This window comes from Dermacentor albipictus, chromosome 5, assembly GCF_038994185.2.
Source record: "Dermacentor albipictus isolate Rhodes 1998 colony chromosome 5, USDA_Dalb.pri_finalv2, whole genome shotgun sequence".
NCBI lineage: Eukaryota > Metazoa > Arthropoda > Arachnida > Ixodida > Ixodidae > Dermacentor > Dermacentor albipictus.
Window position 1 is genome coordinate 85447912 of NC_091825.1, and position 21794 is coordinate 85469705.

The 21794-nt window shown below is 43.7% G+C and overlaps 1 protein-coding gene across 3 annotated transcripts in view; it reads left to right on the forward strand.

The window, feature by feature from the left end:
• LOC135905788 (glutamate receptor ionotropic, kainate 2-like) overlaps nucleotides 1–21794 on the forward strand; it is a 74421-nt gene that overhangs the window by 33641 nt on the left and 18986 nt on the right. For 2 of the 3 annotated variants that reach the window (XM_065436833.2, XM_065436834.2), the window contains 6 exons: nucleotides 652–825; nucleotides 1330–1485; nucleotides 6569–6673; nucleotides 10278–10394; nucleotides 14245–14448; nucleotides 21243–21604. In XM_065436833.2, the coding sequence (XP_065292905.2) occupies nucleotides 652–825; nucleotides 1330–1485; nucleotides 6569–6673; nucleotides 10278–10394; nucleotides 14245–14448; nucleotides 21243–21604 (1118 nt within the window). The remainder of the gene's footprint in view (nucleotides 1–651; nucleotides 826–1329; nucleotides 1486–6568; nucleotides 6674–10277; nucleotides 10395–14244; nucleotides 14449–21242; nucleotides 21605–21794) is intronic. The other variant, XM_070538504.1, reaches the window with a different exon arrangement.

Sequence of the window (21794 nt, forward strand, 5' to 3'; positions counted from 1 at the left end):
TCATTGTCCAGTAGCACACAATAGTGTCATGTTAATACAATGGCTACAGGAATACAAGTTTTATGTAAAAAAAACATGACTCACATTGTTGTGTTATACGTGCAGCAAGGATTGAAGGGTGGCTGACACAAAACTACCGGTTCCTCCTGATATGGAATGCCTCGATGATTATGAATGTTCTCTCTCTAGACACAGCTACTGCGTTCATGAATCATGACTCGCACCCACATTGTCGACATTCTGCTCACAAGTGTAATGTCGACGTTCCCGAAGCAGATCACTCGCGCTCTTTTAAGATGAACTTAACACATCTCCAGCTTTCACCATCTGTCCCCTTTCTTACGTTTCGTCCCCTGTTCTAGCGCAGTCAGTAATAATTCATACACCCGTATGAAACGTATAGATATCAACCCTTACGAATGCATATCCTTCCCGTATATTATGACTGAGTCACAAAAAGGAATAACGGGTGTAATTCTGTGATGTCCGTGCTGTTGAGCACAAGTTGCATAGCTGAGTGCGCTGAAGTGAGCGTGTTGTGCTGCACTGCATGCCGCACACATCTCATTATAGCACTGTCAGCTACGCTGAAGATACATTCGAGCGCTTATAGTTCTGACGTTGACTGTTTTTGCTGTTCTTTTCGTGCAGGACCTGCACACGCTGGACCTCAGCGAATTCTCTGGCATTCAAGCCAACATTACCGCATTCCGTCTGGTTGATCCGCAGCGACCAGAAGTCATAAACGTTGTCCGAGACCTGAAGATCGGCAGGGCTCTTTGGCGATATGGAGCCAGTAACCATTCCGAGATTATTTCTGTCGATGTACGGGAAGTCACCCTTCGTACTAGATACAATGAATGCGTGTCTTTCAATTCTGTTACCTTCCATTGCAAACTGATGAACATTCTGATGAATAGGCTGTGAATGTTAATAGATACTAAAACCTTCTAGCTAATCTGCATTGAGGTGTGGTAGATTTATATTCGTTTTTTAAATTGACTACCGTGAGAATTGTAAATTTTAGAAAGCTGATATTTGCTTAGAAAAATGTCTGAACAACAGTAAGTACTTTCGTTTGAGCGTTAGAAGGGAACAATATAAACCTTCAGTCTTATAGGCATCGGTGCGTAAAAGGTAGCGATTTAGACTTTATAGCCTCTTTTTTGTACAATTAAGCCCAGTGCACCTTAATTCTCCGTCAACTGAACTTTCAGAAATACTTATCAAGATGTAGTTTTGCCAAGTATTTCCTCAGGTACGGCTTTCTCGAGAACGCTGCCCTGGCTGAAATACCTGCGACCCACAAATTACATTGTTTGTTCGCAGACAGACACAGCACTCATGTACGACGCAGTGACGCTACTCGCCACTGGACTTCACAACGCCGATCGCGTCATGCACAACCTGGACCTGCAGTCACTTAACTGCGAGCAACCCAAACCTTGGAAACACGGATCGTCCTTACTGGAGTCCATGAAAATGGTAAACACGCATGGACATGTTGATACGTATAGACTCACACATTAGCAGCATACTACCAGAACGAAAGCTTCGCTCTTAAAACGGAAGTTCCGTGCAAGTAAAATTGCAGCCCTGTGGTTAGGGAATGTGGAAATGTCACATCTTTTATAGAAATAAAACCTCCAACACATCTACGTACAGCAGCCTTTATGCACTATACGCATGCTAGTAGTTTATCCTGTGGTGCGGTGAACCCCTGGTTCCTAAATAAAGGAGTTTCGAAATAGCTTTCACCACTGATAGACGAGGGCAAAGGAAGACACGTATAGTGTCAAGTCAAGTCAAGTCAATTTATTTCAGCATTTCTTTTGTACAAACAGAAGAATGCTAGGACAAGCACAAAAAGCTGCTAAGCTGCAGCTTGACTGGGTGCTTGCCCCATCACTTGGCAGAAACAAGAGACAGTAAATACATTTGTGTGAAAAAAAAATATTTACAGATTTCAAATGGTCATGTAAAATCATGGGAAAAAAACACAAAGTACATCATATAAAATACTCAAAAATCTGTAGCGACTGCTCTGTTATAGTATGTCACTGAAAAATATATATTAAACAGTAGCGCACAGAACAGCAAAAAACAGAAAATGCTAAACACATGACGTAATATAATTAGAAACCTTTCTACAAGAAAATTGAACAGAAGTACAACATAAATATTCCAATTTGATGTAGTAGTAATCTAATCATACAGTCAACGAACGGTCTATATCTTTTAAGAGCACCAGCGATTTAGTAAAAAAGTTTTCCATTTTTTGCGGGTTAAGTTATCTATGTCAATATTGTCTTTTTCCAGGTCACCTAAAAGGGTAGCTATGCGCGATTTTAACCTGTTTGTGCCATGACATGTTCTTGAAAAGGGAGTCAGCCAAGTGCTTCGATTTCTGAGCGTATAGGGTATGTCGGATGGTTTTGTTAACGTGCATAAAGTAAGAAAGGCGGTTTCGTTTTGCTTAAGACTGTTTTTGTATTTTGATAGTAGAGTAAAGTCATACAATAGCTGAAATGGAAGTATGCCATATTTTAGAAACAGGTGTCCCAGAAATCCCGTGTTCGATCGACCCAAATTATTCCCAGAAACACAAGTGTTCAACGCTAACTTTCGAATTGAACTATTGCAAACATAGTGGAGGGAGGTGACTATATATATATGCATTGTTTCAAAGTCAGTGTAATGCGGCCACACGCGGTGTTTGTTCCTTTAATTGGTTGGATTTGCGCGAGACGTACACAAATATTATAAAGTTAGTGAGACGCCCCAAATAATTGCATGCAACTCTGTTTGAGGCAGTTACTTCAGCAACAAATTCTATTCTTCTTGTCCCTTATCAAACAGATAAATTCATCTGGGGCATTTGACTTAAGTGTGACCTCCCTAAGCGTAATGCGCTTAATGTTCTTAGTGTCAGGACACAACCTAAGAGAAGACAACGGCACACCGCGGACACAGCTGCTGGACACTTTGTACACATAGTAGTTCGTCTGCTAAATACGCACTTACAAATGAGTACGTATGATCATCATCATCATCAGCTTATTTTTGGATGAAGGCCTCTCCCTGCTATCTCCAAGTACCCCTGCGTTGTGCAAGCTGTTCCAAACTTGCGCCTGCAAATTTCCTAATTTCCTCACCCAGACCTAACTTTCTGCTATCATCAACTGCGTTTCCCTGCCCTTTGCACCCATTCCATAACTATAATTATTCACCGGTTATCTGCCTGCCCAGCTTCATTTTTTTTCTTAATGTCAACAAGAATACCGGCTACGCCGCTTGCTCGGTCATCCACACCATCCTTCCTGTCCCGTAACGTTACCCCTAACGCTTTTCACTCCGCCACTCTTTGTGGGTTCCCGAACTAACTTGATCTCTAGCTTCTTTGTTAACCTCATAGTTTCTGCTCCGGGAGAATGCAATGATTGTGCGCTTTCCGACGGCAGTGGTAAGCTACGAGCCAAGATTTGGTAATGACTGCCGTATGCACTCCAACCCAGTTTTATTCTTCTGTAAATTGCGTTCTCATGATCAGGGTCCCCTAACTAAACTAGCTCCTGTAAACATTTCAGAGGCTGACTGCAGATCCTGATTCTCGTGCCCTTCCCAGCCTCTTGAACATTATCTTTGTCTTCTGAACATTATTCTGCAACCCCGCCCTTACATTGTATCGGTTAAAGTGCTTGTTCATTTGTTATTCGTCCCCAGTGTTACTGAACAAGACAATATCATCTGGAAACCGAAGGTTGCCGAGAGATTCGCCATTGACCCTTACTCCTAAACCTTCCCAGTATAGTAGTTTGAATACTTCTAAGCATGCAGTGGACAAGATCGGCTGACTGACCACCCTGAAGAAGCGTTATTGGTGTTGAATACGCTCTTCGATTGCTAATAATGAACATCTGAATGCATGAATACATTTCAGTGAACGCGTTAGAAAAGCGCTCGGGAAGGGAAGCTTTAAGAGAGCTTAGTGTAATGCACTGATAGAATCTCATTTACTGTTATTGCGTATATCTTATGAAGAGAAAACTGCGTATGTAGCTATAACCTTAGGAGCGCAAAAGACAAGGGCAACACAAAACGGCAGCGCAAGCATGGACTTTTTTTTGAGGGTGTACTAGGTCATTACTCAAATGTACATTTTTTCTCGCATAAGCAAGTATTCTACGTCTTCAGTATAAAACAACTGTATTCGTTAAATAAACAGCGTGGACTCTTTTTAGCGGACGGTCAATCAATCTTAACAAGCAGCTTGACGTAAAATTTTGCAAGCATTCCCAATATTCAGGCAAAAGTTTCAAATACGAACTGAAGAAGCCATTTTGGTATCGCATCACCGCCAACAAAGAAGCTCGGATTTGTTAACCTTGTCGGCGTCTTTATTAATGACAGCATGTGAACGTCGCTGTGCTCATAAGTACTTGAACGCTAGTGCATGAATTAGCTAGTGGTTACTCAACTCAAGGAGGTCTCCAATGAATTCATTAGCTTTGATTAACGAATAGGTTCCCTGATCCGACTGCAGGTAAGACTACGCAGATTATACACGTGCACTAAAGAACAATTCCCCTGCTATGAGTCTCGAGTCTTGAAACATAACCCGTAGTTATCTGCATATGCTCTTCTGGAGATGATTAGATGAATATAGAACTGATATTACGGAAACTTATCAACACAACGATGCTTTCTCTAGTTTTATTAGCCCGTAGCGTCTGTTCTTTCGTCTAATACAGAAAATTTTATAAGAGATATTCGGCGAAATATAAGAGGCCAACGTTACATTTCGCAGAGCCATTGATAGCGGATTTACTAGTCAAGACCATTAATTTATAATAAAGGCGCTAATTACCAGCTACCCATTTTTTTCCTTCATAATATTGTACTTCGTGCACTGACTTCTTACGACTGCACTATGGTTATCAATTTTTGTTTTTTGAAACTGGGAGCAATTCCTTTCACATTTCTTTATTGTGCGGTTTAATGTCCTAAGACTGGCACAAGCGGTTTACGAAAAACGTCGTTGTTCGAATGCTCCACATTAACATTGGCTGCCTAGTTTTCTGCAAATTTTATACATGCCAATGTGCACGACCTTTATTATTATTATTATTTTTCCCAAACCCCCTCATAATGTGGAAACCATGGCCGGTAATCGGCGACTTGACCTCGCGCTGAGCGTATAAACACCACAGCCACTGATCCGCCACAGCGAGTAATAATTTTAGGGTGCGTCCAGATTATTGTACAACCGTCGAGCTCCGCCAAGAAAGCCATGGACTGCCACAGTTGCACGCAACATTTTCAGTACTGTCCAGGGCGCATACCCTACTCAGACTAAGTAGAGGCCATTTAGAGGCAATGGTAAATACAGGTAAAATTAATCACCACAAAGGGGGGTGGGGGGGCTACCCTTATCAAAGAACTGTACATATATAAGAAGAGGGAAACCATAAAAGGGCAGGAGGTCAGCTAATATAGAGTCCGGTGTGTTACCCCAAATGGGGGAAAGGGACAAGAAACTTAATACGCATACGAGTGGAGAAAAATTAAAAGCGAAGCTCAAATTAGTGCACAATATTCTAGGGTGGCATATATTACTACAACAGTCTATATCGCAGGGCCTTAGACAGTAGAAAGCAAACCAGCTCTCTTGCTGCTTTTAACGCATACATCCGTTGTCAACACTGTCCTAGAATCCGTTGGTCTTGCCGGCTGTACCGCGTCGGTAACTTAGTGTGCGGCACGTAGCACTGTAGATTAGGTTTCTACACAACCTTCGTGAAAGCGCTCCTGCCATCCTCCTCTATTGCAATGGTTTTTGTTTTTTGGTTGTTATTACGACAATTAAGCGGATGAAATAGCATTTACTTGGCGCGTTCCAGTTAAAAGCCAGGCTTAATGGACACATATTTGTGTCTTGTTTTCATGGATGAAAGCTTCATTGAATATAGACATCTAGATAATCATCGCTGAAACGTCCGTAGCCCTGAAGGCCGCATTGAAACAGAGCAATTTTAAGCCCTCTCTTCTTTGAACCCTCCCGTATTTTTAACAATATCGCGCGAGCACACTTTAACATGGGCGTGCGTTGTCCTGAAGGAAAGAACGTAGAAGACGACGCTTGCACTGGAGAGCGCTTTGCGCGCCTTTGTCTACATCTGCCAATCTCGGTGATAATCGCAGTTGCAAGGCCAAAAAAATGGCACTTGATCGACGCTTGCACGATACAGTTAAAAATGCAGGAGGATGTACATTAGCATGAGAATTTGGGAGATTGCGAGTCCCACGAAAAAAAGATCACAGCCTAAACATTCAACCCAGTGTATAGGGTGGTATAACGCCGATGTTCCCGTTTGACTATAATGATACAATGAATTTACCGATTATAGACTTCACGGCCACGTTAGAAAACTGAAAACTTCAGCTTTTGCAGTGCTCATCAAATTATCCCTCGCGATGGCACAGTATGCCGATTTAAAGCGAGATGTATTCGCAAATAATCCCAAGGCGTTCACTCCCTCTTCCGTTATTTTTTTTTTTTTTACTGCAGACGACTATCAAGGGATTGACAGGCGATGTACGCATAGAACCGCGGGGAATTCGTGAAGACTTCTACATGGACGTGATTGAGCTGAAGTCAAAAGGGATGATAAAGGTGAGTTGTGTTTTTCAGGTAGGGTTAATGCACTCAAGGACAGTGCATTACTCGCTCAAGAACATTGCATTTACGTCCTTATTCCTTTCACTTCGACGTCTACACAATTGATGGACGTAGATTGATCATTTCTACTGAGCAGCGCAGATTCAGTTTATTTTTTGAAGTCATTATAATAACAACTTCCGTCAAGTTAAAGAAATACTGCACATATTTTCCTCGCTTACTTTTCAGAGGATGAAACAAAACATAAATAAAGACGGCAATGGTATTGTTTGGGTGTGCATTTCAGAGCTTGATAGCGCAGCTGGTGCATTTTTCGCTGACAGTCAACTACAGAAATGGCGGAACCTTCCACTACGAGACATTGCAGCGGAATGCTGCGCATTAATTTTGTCCAAGTCAGTGCTCACCTAAAAAAAAAACTCGACAGACAGAAAGTTGTTGCATAGAACCGATATTTGAATGAGGATGCCAGTGGCCGGGATTTAAAACAGCAATAACTAAAATTTTATGCTTGTAACTGCCAAAACAACAATCTGATTAAGAAGCAGGCCGCAGTGGGGGACAGGGGAGGGGGTCTTCGGAATAGTGTTCACCAGCCGTAGTTCCTTAACGTGCGCCTAAATCTAAGTACGCGAGCGATTTTTTCGCCATAATCACGCATGCGGCAGCCGCGGCTGATTTCAAACCCATCAACTCGAGCCGTGCATGCGGAGCTCCATAACCACTGCGCTATCGTAGCAGATCAAACTGCCATCATCACGCTCATCAGCACAACGCCATTGCCACTCAACGACGCTGGTGAGGCGAACTACCTTGCGTTAAGACACAGATTACGCCGGAAAAGCACGGAATTCGTCAATAGTTGAGAAAATTCTGAATGATCTGGTTACCAGGCACGCCGTAGTAACGGATCACGGGTCGATACTGACTACTGGAGTTCTTTGTCGTGCATTCACTGTACACGCCTTTATAGTTGTATAGGTCCCCTCAGGTAATTATTGAAAGATGGGTGCACAAAGTCCACAGACGGCGTTACTACTTAATTCTTTTGTGTGTCATTTTATCAAAAGAATCTCTTGGGTCATCGTATCAAGATAACAAACCATGTGATCTTCTCTAAACATAGCAACTTTGTTTTGCTTTCGTTTGTAGTTAGATCCATTTGCTACAATAAAGGGCGACATTTTATCGCGTCACCATCGCCGCTTGTAAGCGCAACGCAAGAGAAGCACAATATTACAACAAACTTCTTAGAAAGCTTCCATCGCGATATTGTGCTTACGTTGCCCCTAGAGCAAGCCAGCCAAGCATGGTGCACTCGATGTTGCCAGCGCAAAAATGAATGATATTCAACTGTAGCTGCATCACTCATTGTAAAGTTTAGTGCATGCCGTACACTCCCGTTAAGACGATCTTGAACGAGCCGGAAAAAATTAATTCTTCTTATTAGAAGTTCGTCTTAGCAGAAGTAATTTAAAAATCTCGAAGTTTATTATTGCAGATGCTTCAAAAAATCTTACGACTCAAAACAACAAATGGAACATCATCCGAACGAAAATGCAGATGTAAAGTAGCGACATCTATTGATGTGCATTGTGCAAACCACTTCTTTGCGCACTCCTAAGCCTTTGAGTAATAGTTGCTCGTCAATGCTCTGCGAAGCTGTGTGCTGTCATGAAAGGTAAGATTGCAACTAGCGAGCTATGAACTTTTCAGCAGCATCATGTCATTGAAAATGAAAATTCGGAAAAGGATTCGGGGCATTATGATCTGCATCGTGCAAGAAGACCACTGGTTCTTATGGCTGCTGGCCCGAAATAGTGTCTTAATCGAATTACCGGTTCGCGGTGAGCGGATTTCATTCACACTGTTCCTATCAAAAATCAACCTAACGCTCACGTTGTGTTCGTCAAATCCGATAATTTCGCTAGGCAGAATTCGCCTGATTGATATTCCTCTCTTGTCAAACTTTATAGGGCTTAGCTCAACCTTTCGTCTCACTACACATTTTCACGCTATTAAAGATACCGTACACTGAAATAGGAAGTTAACCTGTACTGGTCCATCACACTTTCACGAAACGACAAAATAAAAAGGCACCATAGTGGCACTCTAAGGTGTAATGAATTTTGCAGCGTTTACTGGGAGCTGAACAAATATTTATCACTAAACGACGTTTACATACCCTTCCAGAGGTACCCAGAAATAAGCAATTCAAGTTTTGGAAACATTCCTTGTGCAGAAATTGAGCAAACGAGCGAAAATAGCGTCAGATCTATGACGCCTGTCAGGATTGGGGGCTCAATCCCATCGCCCGTGGTCCTTTCCCAAGATTGGAGTACGGCATGAATTCGAAGGTAGCTGCCCCATGCCGTCGTCCAACTTATTTACGCTGAGGACGTTGATGAAGTGAAGAACTGCTTCTCATCGAGAACGAGGAATATGGTTTTATTTACAGAAATTGAATCAGTCTAACATGACTGCTTGAGAGAAAGAGTGTCAGCCCAACATGACTGCACGAGAGAATTGTGTCCAGCATTCGCACAACAACAGTTTTTATGCACTCGGTCCGCCGGCTATACGAGGCGGCGACTGTTCGTTTACTCATCGCCAACTTGCCGCCGCTCCGCAGAACAGTTTACGTACACAAAGGTACACACATTCCGATGCCCGACGACGGCGTTGGAGGGGTGCCGTTCCGGGAAGTATCGGTGCCAATCGTGGGTAGCCCGTTGTCTTGCGTCTGGCCGAGGCATGGGAAGCACCAAAAAACGGCTTTCCCGCGGCAGCTTGTTCATGCGTATCAGATCAGGTCCGCGCTGGAGAACTCCGGCACCATTGTTCGTCCACCGAACTCGTTCCGTCACATTGGCGATGGGGCTGGTGGATGGAGGCGGTTTTGAGCACAAAGCCCGCTTCTTCGAACGCCTCCTAGCTGCAGCGACGGAGAGTGGGGGATGCGCGTCTTGTGCCCTAGTCGTAATTGGGTGCCAATTTTGCCTTGCAGCTCGCCATTCTTAACACGCCACAATGGCGTACCGTTGCCACAGCTTGCACGCTATAGTCGAAAATACAAGTTGAAACATCAATATCTCGGCTGATGACGAACATTCTGAGGGAAAAAAAACGAAACTAGAACTCTGAAAGTGCGCTTGTATATTGTATACTAATCTACCGTTTCTCTTCAGTGTCTCTTTACCATGTCGTACCATCGCGCTTTTGACCACAGCTAGAATAAGTTATTCCGTGATGAAATTAGGAACTTATGTTTGACAGAAAACAATAAAAATGTAGTGCGATATACGTGAGTATTCTTAAAGAAAGTACAATAAAGATTCATATATATATATATATATATATATATATATATATATATATATATATATATATATATATATGTGCGTAGTCCGTCGTAAGGTACACTCACTTCGCTTCGAAAAGACAGGAAGTGTGTCGAGTGAGCTTCTGAACAACCCGATGCGATATGGTGAGTGCGGCTTCAATCATAAATCCACAACCGCATAGAACTGCGATGTAATGTTATTGCGTTTCTCTCGTATTTACCATTAAACTTGCACTGCATATCTTTCATTTCAAGGTAGCCACATGGCATCCTGCTAAAGGCCTGGCATACTTCGGCAATTACACGCTACTGGCCGAAAAAGAATTCACGGACAAGCTCGAAGGCTTGACCCTGCGAGTCACCACGGTTGAGGTAAGCACGAAAGGTTTTAAGGCTTATGCTATTGCAAGCTACCATAAGCTAGCGGTTCCTCAGCCATGGCCGCTGCAATAAGTGGCAGTGATTGTTTTGCACAACATATCCACAGACTACTTGTAGCTAGCCTACTACAACACGCAGGTGGTCTTTGTCAATATACGAATTCACATAGAGTTATCGGCGGCGCCTCTGGTCTTGAATATGTGAGTGCATGAAGAAAAGATCCAGGACGACTTTTATTTCTTACAGTTATGCAATGCATCAACAATTGTAGTGGAGATAGGTGGCCTTCCCCTTGTGTGTTCCTGTTGTCTTCCGCCTGCTATTTAATATGCAATAGCGTTAATAAAGGTAGTAGCTGTACTTCGTTTGTAATGGGTGTTTAGTAACTGTAATAATAGTACTTTTTCAACTGAAGCCTTCCTTGCCTCTTCCTTCGACTTTCGCACTGCTGCTGCTGCTTCCTTCTGCTTGCTTGCCGCTTGTTTGTTGCTAGCTTGTTGCGGCCTGCTGCTGCTTGGTGCTGCTTGCTTGTTGCTTGCTGCTACTTGCCTGCCGCTTGCTTGTTGCTTGCTTGCTGCTACTTGCTGCTGCTTGCTGCTGCTTGCTGCTACTTGCTGCTACTTGCTGCTGCTTGCTTGCTGCTGCTTGCTGCTGCTTGCTTGCTGCTGCTTGCTTGCTGCTGCTTGCTGCTGGTTTCTGCGGCTGCTTGCTGCTGCTTGCTTGCTGCTTGCTTGTTGCGTGCTTGCCGCTTGCTTGTTGCTTGTTTGCTGCTGCTTGCTGCTGCTTGCCTGTTGCTTGGATGTTGCTTGCTTGCTGCTTGCTTGCTGCCGCTGCTGCTTGCTTGCTGCTGCTTTCTGCTTTCTTGATTGCTGCTTGCTTGCTTGCTGCTTGATTTCTGCTTGCTGCTGCTGATGTCTGGCAGAGGCCTTTGCACCGCATCAAATGTGCATAATGCTCTGTGGCGCTCCCTGACCATCGCCACATTTACCTCTTGACAGCTGTAACTATCCGCGAGCACCTGCAATAGCGCTGCGAAAATTGCACCGCCTACCTTTTTACTAAGATGCAAGTCCAGACGGCTGCTAGATGAAATGGTAGAGAAGAGGGAGGGGAGGAGGCCGAGAATGGGTAGATTTGACTGAGTCGCGAAACCAGTGAATAACAGCCCTGCCACTGTTTGCTCGCAGTTCCCATAAAAATGGGGGGAGGGGTTGCATAGGAAAAACCTGAGGCGGGAAGGTAAGGTAAAGCTTATATAGGTAGGTAAGTACTTATATAGGTAGGAAAGCTAGTGGCTGTGGGCAGATGGGATAACTTTAAGTTCAAGGCACGAAACTGTACTTCATTAAAGCTTCTTTCTGGCTGGGTTGGTGCATACTTGACTTAAAAATTGTAACAGCGCAAACACATGCATCCACAAAAGCATTGACTGCGGGCACGTTCGTTCATCGATGCGAAATGTCATTTTTTCCCGGTTGTATCACTCCCTTCCCCCTTTACTTCTGCCTTTCCCCTTATATAAGGTATCCGTCTTCTGTCAATAAAATGTAGTTGACATTCCGCGCTTGTATCTCGTCCTTGTTACTTTGTGGATACATGTGTTTGCGCTGTTATAATTTTTAAGTCAAGATACGGTGCGTTTCTGCTATTTCTAAAAAAATGGCTGTGGCTTAGGTAAGGTTAAGCCCAGGATGCGAAGCACACTAGCCTTTATTTTAGTTGTTGAACCACTGTTTAGCCTGGTGAACTGCTGTTGCTTGGCTATATTTGGTTCGGCTAGACGAAGAAACAACTCATGCATTACTTCTTCGCCTTCAAGAGTGGAACGCGACAGCGTTCCCGTCGACCCGCCAAGGGGTGTAAGACAATGGGCTACAGGGCAGCGACTACGCGTCCCGCATTGGACGCGGTGAGCGTCGAGCAAAGCAGCGTTCGGCGCGGCAACGAAATGTGCGCCTGAGCAAGAGACGCACGCCTTAGAAACAGCGCGTTTCTAAGGGAACACCGCATTCACTAGAGGCGCTTTTGTACCGCTTTGAAGCGTTGTACTCGTGGCTCAGTGGTAGCGTCTCCGTCCCACACTCCGGAGACCCTGGTTCGATTCCCACCCAGCCCGTCTTGCAAGAGTTGAGCCAAAGCCACTTCTCCTCTGTCGTGACGTCACGGTGTCATGTGATTTCATGGTCACCGCCGCGCCTGAGGAGCTGGGTTGAGCCCTCGTAATATGCTTCGCATAAAAAAAAACACTGCGCATTTTTGTCAACCGGAGAACTTACGCAAGGCGTGCAGAAGCGGATCCACATTAAATCACACTGTTAGGTCTTGCCGACACTACGGAAGCGGTCACACATCAAATGGTATTGGTCGAGATCACGGGTTTGATCCTGACCGTGGCAGCCACATTTTGACGGGGGCGAAATAAAAAAAAAAACGCTCGTGCACTTTGATTTAGGAACACGCCAACGAACACCATGGTGTCAAAATTTATCCGGAGTCCGTCAACACGGCATGCCTCGTAATCCGATCACCTACAGCCCCGGAATTCAATTAAAGTTTAACGCTTCTGCCATGATGCGATGTACCATGTGAGGCAATTGACATGCTCAACCCTCTGAGAGGTCACGATTTATGGCTCACTACAACGCCTCAATCAAACACCCCCACCTTTGTGTTCTGTGTACTATGCGGACAAACAACAGTGGTCCACGCAAGATGACGTTTAACGTGAACTCACCACTCTTGTGCTAGACTAACCACTGAAGAAATTAAACATTCGCCGTCCCCATCACCGCTAATCATCGTCAAAGCAAACAGTACGGAAAACTTCGCTTGCATCAATTCCTACAGTGCGTGGAATAAGCATATCTTTGTCGGAACGAAGACATATTGACTTCTTTATATACAATGTTAAGCATTGTGTCTCAAGAAGTTTCAAAAGGCACTATTGTGAATGTCCTTCTAGTGCCTCAAAAAAAAAGAGGAAAACAACAGCCAGGCAGGTAATCAACAACTTCATAAGAAACGTGGACTTTGCCACGCACCAGATTCTCGCGCGACTGCGGAACAGCTTTGCTTCTGCTTTCTCACGTTGGGCGGGTACATTTATGCTTGTTCAGTCGGAAAGTCGCAACACAAAGGCGGTTGCTTCCCAAAAGGCCCCCAGGGATGTCGTTAGTTTCTTTGCTACAAGTCTGTCGTCGCTTAATTCTCCTTTTTATCCCCCGCCACTCGGGAGATCGTTGCGCAAACTTCCATAGTTTATTTCTCTAAGGATTCAGTGCTCCTCAAAGCGAACACAAAAGCTGGCAATTGATGGCTGTCGCTGCCATTTTCCCCAGAGAAGGCGAATTACTTTCCAGAACGCTCCGCGATTTGCCAGTGCATCAGAGAAATACAGGTTCCTATACCAGACGATGGCGAAAGATTTGCGGAGAATAATGGCTGCTCAAGAACAACAGGAGCGCCAGTGCCCATAGAAATTACGCAAGACAGCTCCCTTTCGTCCGTTCCATCGTACCTCGCTTTTCCCACGTACACGGATAAAAAGCTGTATAGCCTTGAGTAGCAAGTCCTCTTATGCAGTTCTGCACGCTAGCGTATATACACGTATATACAGAAGGCTTGAACGGGCCCGTATCCAAGCGCTGCCGTCGGGGCGTTTCTGCTCCCCAGGAGCGCTAACACGTTCCTTTGTGCTAGAAGAAGAATTAGGATGCTGGGTGCTGCAGGAAATCTTTTTGCGCATTGCGGGATTGTTGTAGACACGTGCACGATTAGGTCGGGGCCAGTATCCACTGGGAGCGAGCTTGACGCGAGTGTATTCTTTTTTTGGTCTCCACAGAGCCGGCCGTACACAATGCTGCACCCTGAAGGAAGCAATATGACGGGGAACGACCGCTTCTACGGCTACTGCATCGACCTGATCAAGATGCTAGCAAGGGAGATAGGATTCAAGTACGAGTTCTACCTCACGGCGGATGGCGCCTATGGAAAGCCCCAGGCCAACAATGAGTGGAACGGAATGATCAGGGAACTACTAGACAGGGTATGCCAGTGTTAGCACGGAGCGAATGACCATATAAAAGCGAATGCCATAATCTAACAGTCAACTTAGCTTGACGTTGAGATCATCCGTCACGGGAGAGGGAAGGCGCTTCAAAGCCGCATGAGAGTGCCACTTTTTACGTGCGCTAGCCGTCGCTTGGAGTCCGCAATAAAAGGTTTCGTGTCGGAATGTTTCACAGCAGTTATCGTACAAGTTCACAAGGGATTCTTTTCTGCTTATTTGTCTTGTTAGCTTACGTTATTTTCCACTGATCCACATACTGCAGTAGGGGCAATAAAATCCCCCACTTGGCCACAAAGTAACAAGGCGGCCTCTTTATGTACTGTGCCATCATCGTGCTATAACTTCACAATCTTAATACATTGTTCATCTTTAGACCCCAGCGTCTGTTTACAATGAGCAGCAAAAGCATAAAGGTGGTCACTCGCTACTCCGTAAATTGTCCGCTCCTGCGAGAGAAAGAGATAGAGAAGAAAATGCAGGAAGGATAGCCCAAGTTATAACGCGTTTGGGTACCCTCTCTCGAAGGGAAGGAAGAAAGAAGTTGAAGAAGGGAGTCATTGTGAGAGCACTCACGGATAATTACTCCTTCACGTACATGTTCACCCATTGTTAATATTCACTTACCCGCACTTCTATAGTCCGGTTGTCTTCAAAACGCACGTTAGCACGGTGGTGGCCTTGCTTACACTGCAGGTCTGTGGCCAAGGTTCTAGCATCATAGCTGCCAACAACAGTGTGCCATATAACTGGCTAAGACTCATGCGCAGACCATGTCATTTGCGAAATGTCACTACGTTTATTGCCGCTCAACTGCATCCATAGCAACATTCAGTCTTGGTGCCAGCAAATTTCAGCTATAACATAGCTGCGACGTATACATGTACAGACTGGTAAACTTGGGTGACGGGAGTGGCAGTCCGATGAAGTGTGTATTCACGCACTAATGGATGTTCTACCTTCTGGAGTCGCCTGTGTTTCTGGGTGCCTGCCGCTGGCCTACGGCAAGTATCTCTGACAGCACGCTGCGCAAACCCACCGTGGTTGCTCAGTGGCTACGTTGTCGGGCTACTGAGCACGAGATCGCGGGATCGAATCACGGCCACGGCGGCCGCATTCGATGGAGGCGAAATGCGAAAGCGCCCGTGTACTTACATTTAGGTGCACCTTATAATCCCCCAGGTGGTCGAAATTTCCGGAGTCCTCCAATACGGTGTGCCTCATAATCAGAAAGTGGTTTTGACACGTAAAACTCCATAATTTATTTTTGGGGGGGCACGCTGTGCAAACGTCGGCTAGCATGATATTCTCTGGAAGGACACGTGATCTGCACCTTATCAAGGGCGCGACGCCATCCTGTGACTACATAACCAACCAGCGGCGTTCAACGCATTGCAGTCAGACTAAGTGTGGTCTCCAGCACTAACGCATGTTCTCCCTCATGGACTCGCCTGTTCGTCTTCTAGAGCAAGGAATTGTGGCTGTGGTCTGCCGGGTTACAGAATGTATGTTGGACCGCTGGCTGTGTAAGTGTCGGCTTGGACGACATTCTCTGGAAGGACACTTGATCTGACCCTTATCTAAAGCGCAATGCCAACCGATGACTACATAAGCAGCCATAGCTGATTGAGGCATCGCATTCCCGCCATATGTATGCTCCCTCACTAGCGCGTGTTCAACCTTCTAGGTAAGCGACCTGGCACTGGTGTTATCTTGTTATTTGATGCTATTCTCGCTTTGTATTTCATCAGGCTAGAACCTTTTCTTGTGTACTTTTTTTGGTGCACAGTCGAGCAATGCTTTCATTTTGTTATCATTTCACCTACATCTGTGGATGGCAGTTGTCTGATATGCTTAAAGCCCGTGAAGAAAGACAGCGACAGTTTGAATTTGGCTTTATGCAATTTCCTTTTGCATATCGTAAAATGCTCTGGTCCTTCAAAGCAGGCCTTGAAGACGCTAGATAATGTGCGAATTTTAGGTGGAAGCATGTCTCTGAACCTGAAAGCTATAGTGACGGTGACACAAGGCAACCAATAATGCTAAATATAATCAAGGTCATCGGCGCACATGATCACAACGCGTGTCACATTAGTTCACGTGAGGACAACCTTGAAGAACGTCATTCAGACACAATCTTTGAAGAACAGCTCCGTACTACAAAAAATTGAAAAACCATCCAAGGTAATTGAAGGCATAGAAGCGTCAATAAAATTGCTTTCATTGAAGCATGATGAAATGAAAACACCGCTGGACACATTCAGCACGGAGGTAACTGGCATAAGGAAGCGTCCAGATAAACTGGGCGAGTGCGTAGCCTTGAATGACAAAAAGTGAGCCGAGCTTAACGGTGAATAACCTTTAGCCTACTTGGCACAGAAATTACATTGTAATTCATGGTCTTAAGAAACCGCAAAACGAGAATCTTGCGGCCACAATGAAATCTCTCACCAGTAAGATCGACTTCCCGAAAGAGAGAGAATACACAGTACGAACAGTACATAGGCTTCCAGCTAGAGAAGAAAACATTCCAGTTATTATTCCTACTTTCAAGTCATAACTAGAAAGAGGTAAATGGTTTCAGAAGCGTTACGCAATCAGACAGGATCAAAATATACGTAAACGAGAATCTGATGCCCCAGACCAAGAAAGTTGTTACGGAGAACGAAAGAGCAGACAATGGACAAGAACTGCAAGTTCGTCTGAGTTAGAAACGGAGTGGTTTTGTAGGAAAGCAGCAAGGCTTCGCTGCTATGAGAATTTTTGAGAAAGTTTACATTGAAAGACCGGTAGAATGAACGAAGAGCTTCTTTAATGTACTGAGTCGAACAGTCGCAGGAATAGTTGAATTCTCGTGCTATATCTGTACCGGAACTTGTGCATGCGAATGTGAGAAGTGTTAGGAAGCATTAACTATTAAACAAACAAATAATAAGCAAACAAATATTAATGCAAACGCGCAAAGTGTCCTAAAGCTACCGGGTTTTAATTCCTTTTCGCATTGTCGCAAGCTAGCTAAGCACGATGGCATTTTTCCCATTTGTAAAGGGACAGAGGTTTACTGAGCAGATATCTTGTGTTTTTACAGCCACAGAGGTGGTTGCCCTTTGCGTATGAAATAAAAAAAAAACTTTAGTTATAGCCACAACACACAGACCCCTAACTCAGTCTTGCAGACATTCTTGTTAGAACTGTTAAAGTTAATAAATGAATTTTGCAACAGCAATGTCATTTTCGCTGGTGATTTCTATTTCCATATTTCCGAAATGAGAAACACAGGAGTTGCGGATTACTTCGACTTGATTGCTGCAAATGGTATCGAACATATAATTCTGTTTTACTTGTGAATATTACTCGTACCTGGTACTAGGATCTCAGTCATGCGTTGACCATACAGTCATCAGGTGCGGAGCATTTAAATCAGCAGCATCGGTGGTCCGCAAAATGTTGCGGATCATTATTTTATGTCTACGTGACAACCATGGAGAAAGCTAAAGATTAGAAATCGGGATACATAGCGTATCACTATAGATATTTCGCAACTGTCTTCTGAAAAATATAAACTATTGAATGTCTGTAAATCTAATCTTTCTAACCTTCCTCTGAAGGAACATGCTGACTAACAACTAACGAGATCACGGCAGTGTTACGACTGATGAAAAAATAATTATTTTTTTCTGTCGAGTTTAACAAGTGTATCGCAATATGATAAACTTGAGCGAACTAATGGGAAGGCCCAAAAGAAGTAATCTAGATGATCAGATATTATCGGCATTTGCATGTGAAAGTTCCTTGCCTCCAGCCAATTCAGTTAAAATGATTATTTTCATTATTTGAAGATATAAAACAGCTTTCTCGTGTTGGTCCGGTAACGTATCATGAAGAGCGCTTGCCAAATAATTATTCTAAACTAAAAAAAAACTATTTCTGCACATTTTCAAAGGCTGCTTAGAAACAGATAACTTACCCCGGGGATTAACAGTATCTAAAATTAGGATAATCTGTAAGTATGGGGAGGAGTGGTATCTAAAGGACTATCGTCCCATATCAATATTACCGTCTCTGAGTAATATAATGGAGAAGATCGTTTATAAACACATTATATTCTGTTGGGACATATTCTCGATTGTAACTGATAGTCGGTATGGCTTCCGGTGGTATTTTCAAACGGTTGACCTCCCAGAGCATTGCTGTGGCCTGATCTATAAGTATATAGATAAAAATCAGGTAGTACTTGGCCTATTCACAGATGTGAAAGAAGCTTTTGATATTGTTGGTCGTGTTATTGTACTACAAAGATGACCAAGTTTTGGGTTTAGGTGATTGTATCAGCAGTTTATTTTGTTCTCTTATTTTACTGGTCAACTCCAAATTGGGCAAATAAAAGACCACTTCAGTGGCTTCAAGCGCATTACGTGTGGTGTTCCGCAAGGTTCCGCATTATATCTACGTGAACTACTTGGTTGGTCTGAAGTTAAATGCAGGCTTTTTGATTACGTCGATGATACAGCATTACTTATATCTCATGAGTAGCACACTCAAGCTGTGACGTTATAACAGGCTGACGTCGAGGCACTTTTTGACTGGCTATCGGATCACAAAATACATGTAACTAAAGCAAAAAACACGCTAGTATGTTTTAGAAATCTCCACGACAGAGTTCAGTTCAGAGAATCTGCTGTACTTCATTACAGCTTATGTACAGCGTGTCAATGCTCACCGGTACACTTTTAACCCACCTTTAGATATTTGGGATAGTACTTCGATGAGGAAATGTCCTTGTATGATCACGTAGGACACGTAGCTAAGTATATTCGACTCCTTTCTGCGCAATCATATTTAATCAAGCACAACAGTTTTGTTCAGCTGCACAAAACTGCATTCAAAGCCATGGGCGAATCTATATTCTCGTACGTTACTATTTTGTGTGGTTCTTTCTCTCATTCATGAGGTCAGCAAATTGCTAAACCTTAACATAGGCTGTTGGTTAACATAATGTATGGTATAAACTGGGATGGATTACACACCATTTTTAAAATGATGGCGATACAAGATAATTCTTTTTGCTGTCTGTTTATATGAGTAGCGGTTATAAAAAATCTTTCTTTAAATTCAGCCATTTAATAAGCAAACGGCGGACTTTAAGAAGTGTGAACCGTTACGAACTTCCTAAATATATGCACATTATGGAAAGAGACGCCGGGTATTTGTCTCCTTGTATTTTAACCAGTTGCCGCGGAAATGTGCTTTGTGTCTGTAAAACAATTGAAATCCACTCTGAGAGGTTGGGGACCTATTAGTGTATATTACTTGCGCTCTACTACTACTCGGTTTTGTAACAACGCTTTATGAATGTTACTGGTTTGTGTGTTTATTTTGATTTTTTACATTTCCTTCAGACAATTTTGATTTTATTAATGTCTTATATTTAACCATGTGTTAGTTGAGCCACGTATGTGCAGGTATTGTTACTGTACTTCATTTTTTTCATTAATTTTTTGTACCTTTCTTCTCTCTCTTAACTTCTATATGCTGAGAAACCACTGCGGCGACTGCCATGCCCCGGCCAACAAGCTTACAAGTATTCATAGCCGCTTTCCGCGGGCACGAATACTATATTGCATTTGGTGGTATAAAGTGTGTATGTATGTATGTATGTATGTATGTATGTATGTATGTATGTATGTATGTATGTATGTATGTATGTATGTATGTATGTATGTATGTATGTATGTATGTATGTATGTATGTATGTATGTATGTATGTATGTATGTATGTATGTATGTATGTATGTATGTATGTATGTATGTATGTATGTATGTATGTATGTATGTAGCACATGCTGTTTCGTGAGGGACTATAGCACCATTCACTAATACAATACCAGGTGTAATTGACATATCAATGGTCTTTCAGCGAACACTTTCGAAAATTCCTAATTGTTTCCCGTGGCAGATGGCATCATTCTACTTTGTGAGCTGGTCTACTCGAAAGGCGGACATTACCTGTGCAAAAATTGAAATGCATAATCGACGAATTCAGAAAAACCCACTAATTAAGTTTAAGCTAATTGCCTTGAGGCTCATATTGCAATTTCCACATTCTAACCGTGGTGTACGCAAGGCGGATCCATAGGATGACACCACTTTCTAGATATAAGTTCCGAACTTTGTACCGAAAGGCATTGGCGTTCCAGTTAATTTCGTGCTTGCATGCACAAAACGACGTTTTGTTAAGAAAGTTCAATTTCCTTTGTATACAACTGTTGTGTTTTCGCTGAATAAAACGTAGTTGAAGGTAAGTAAATGTAGATGTTTTATGGTGAAGGGATACAGCCGAGCCAACCATAAGGCACCAGAAACAGGTTAATTGGCATTTGTGCATGCTCCAGCTCCTGTAAGCGACATTTCAGACATAGATACCTAAATATAGTTCCTAGCAATTTTAGGTGTTCACCTGAGATGGAAATTGCTAGATATAGGGCTACTGGGGGTAAATAAAACATTTTAAAAATGTCTTCTTTCATTTTCATTCTTCAGGCGGGTTACCGAAGTATATGTTGTAGTTCGTGGTTTTTCAGAGTTATGATGTGCACTCTCATTAGCTCACAAAGAGGAACTTCTGTGTAAATTTTGGAGTCTGCAGAGTATACCTATACTCTGCAGTGTTTTCATTTCTTAGCAGGTCTTCACTAAGTAAAACGTATTTTGTAATTAGTGCTCACCTCTGTGGTTCGCGTTAACAGTGACAGTATTTAACGCGCCATGCGCAGAAAGCGGATGCGGCCATCGTGGACCTGACCATTACGTATGAGCGCGAGTCCGTGGTCGACTTCACCATCCCTTTCATGAGCACGGGCATCAGCATCCTCTTCAGGAAGGCGGAGAAGAGCGAGCCATCGCTGTTCTCCTTCCTGCACCCGTTCTCCATCGACGTGTGGCTGTACATGCTGACCGCCTACCTGGGCGTCTCGCTGCTCATATTCATCATGGGCCGCTTCACGCCCTACGAGTGGGTGTCACCCCACCCGTGCGTGCCCGAGGAAGGCGACCTGCAGAACCAGTTCAACCTGCCGAACAGCTTCTGGTTCACGACTGGAGCTATCATGCAGCAGGGATCGGAGATCACGCCCATGTAAGGGCAACCGAGCAACATGGAAAGATCGCCGACTTGGAGCACAGCCGTGTTTATTATGAAGGAGGGCTAGCGCACTGAAGTACGAGTAACGGAAACATTGCAGACAGCGGCTCTTAAGTCGACAAAGCTTGCAGTGAGGTTTCGGAGCGGCAGAGCTGCCTACAACTACGTCTAAACTAATGTGGCA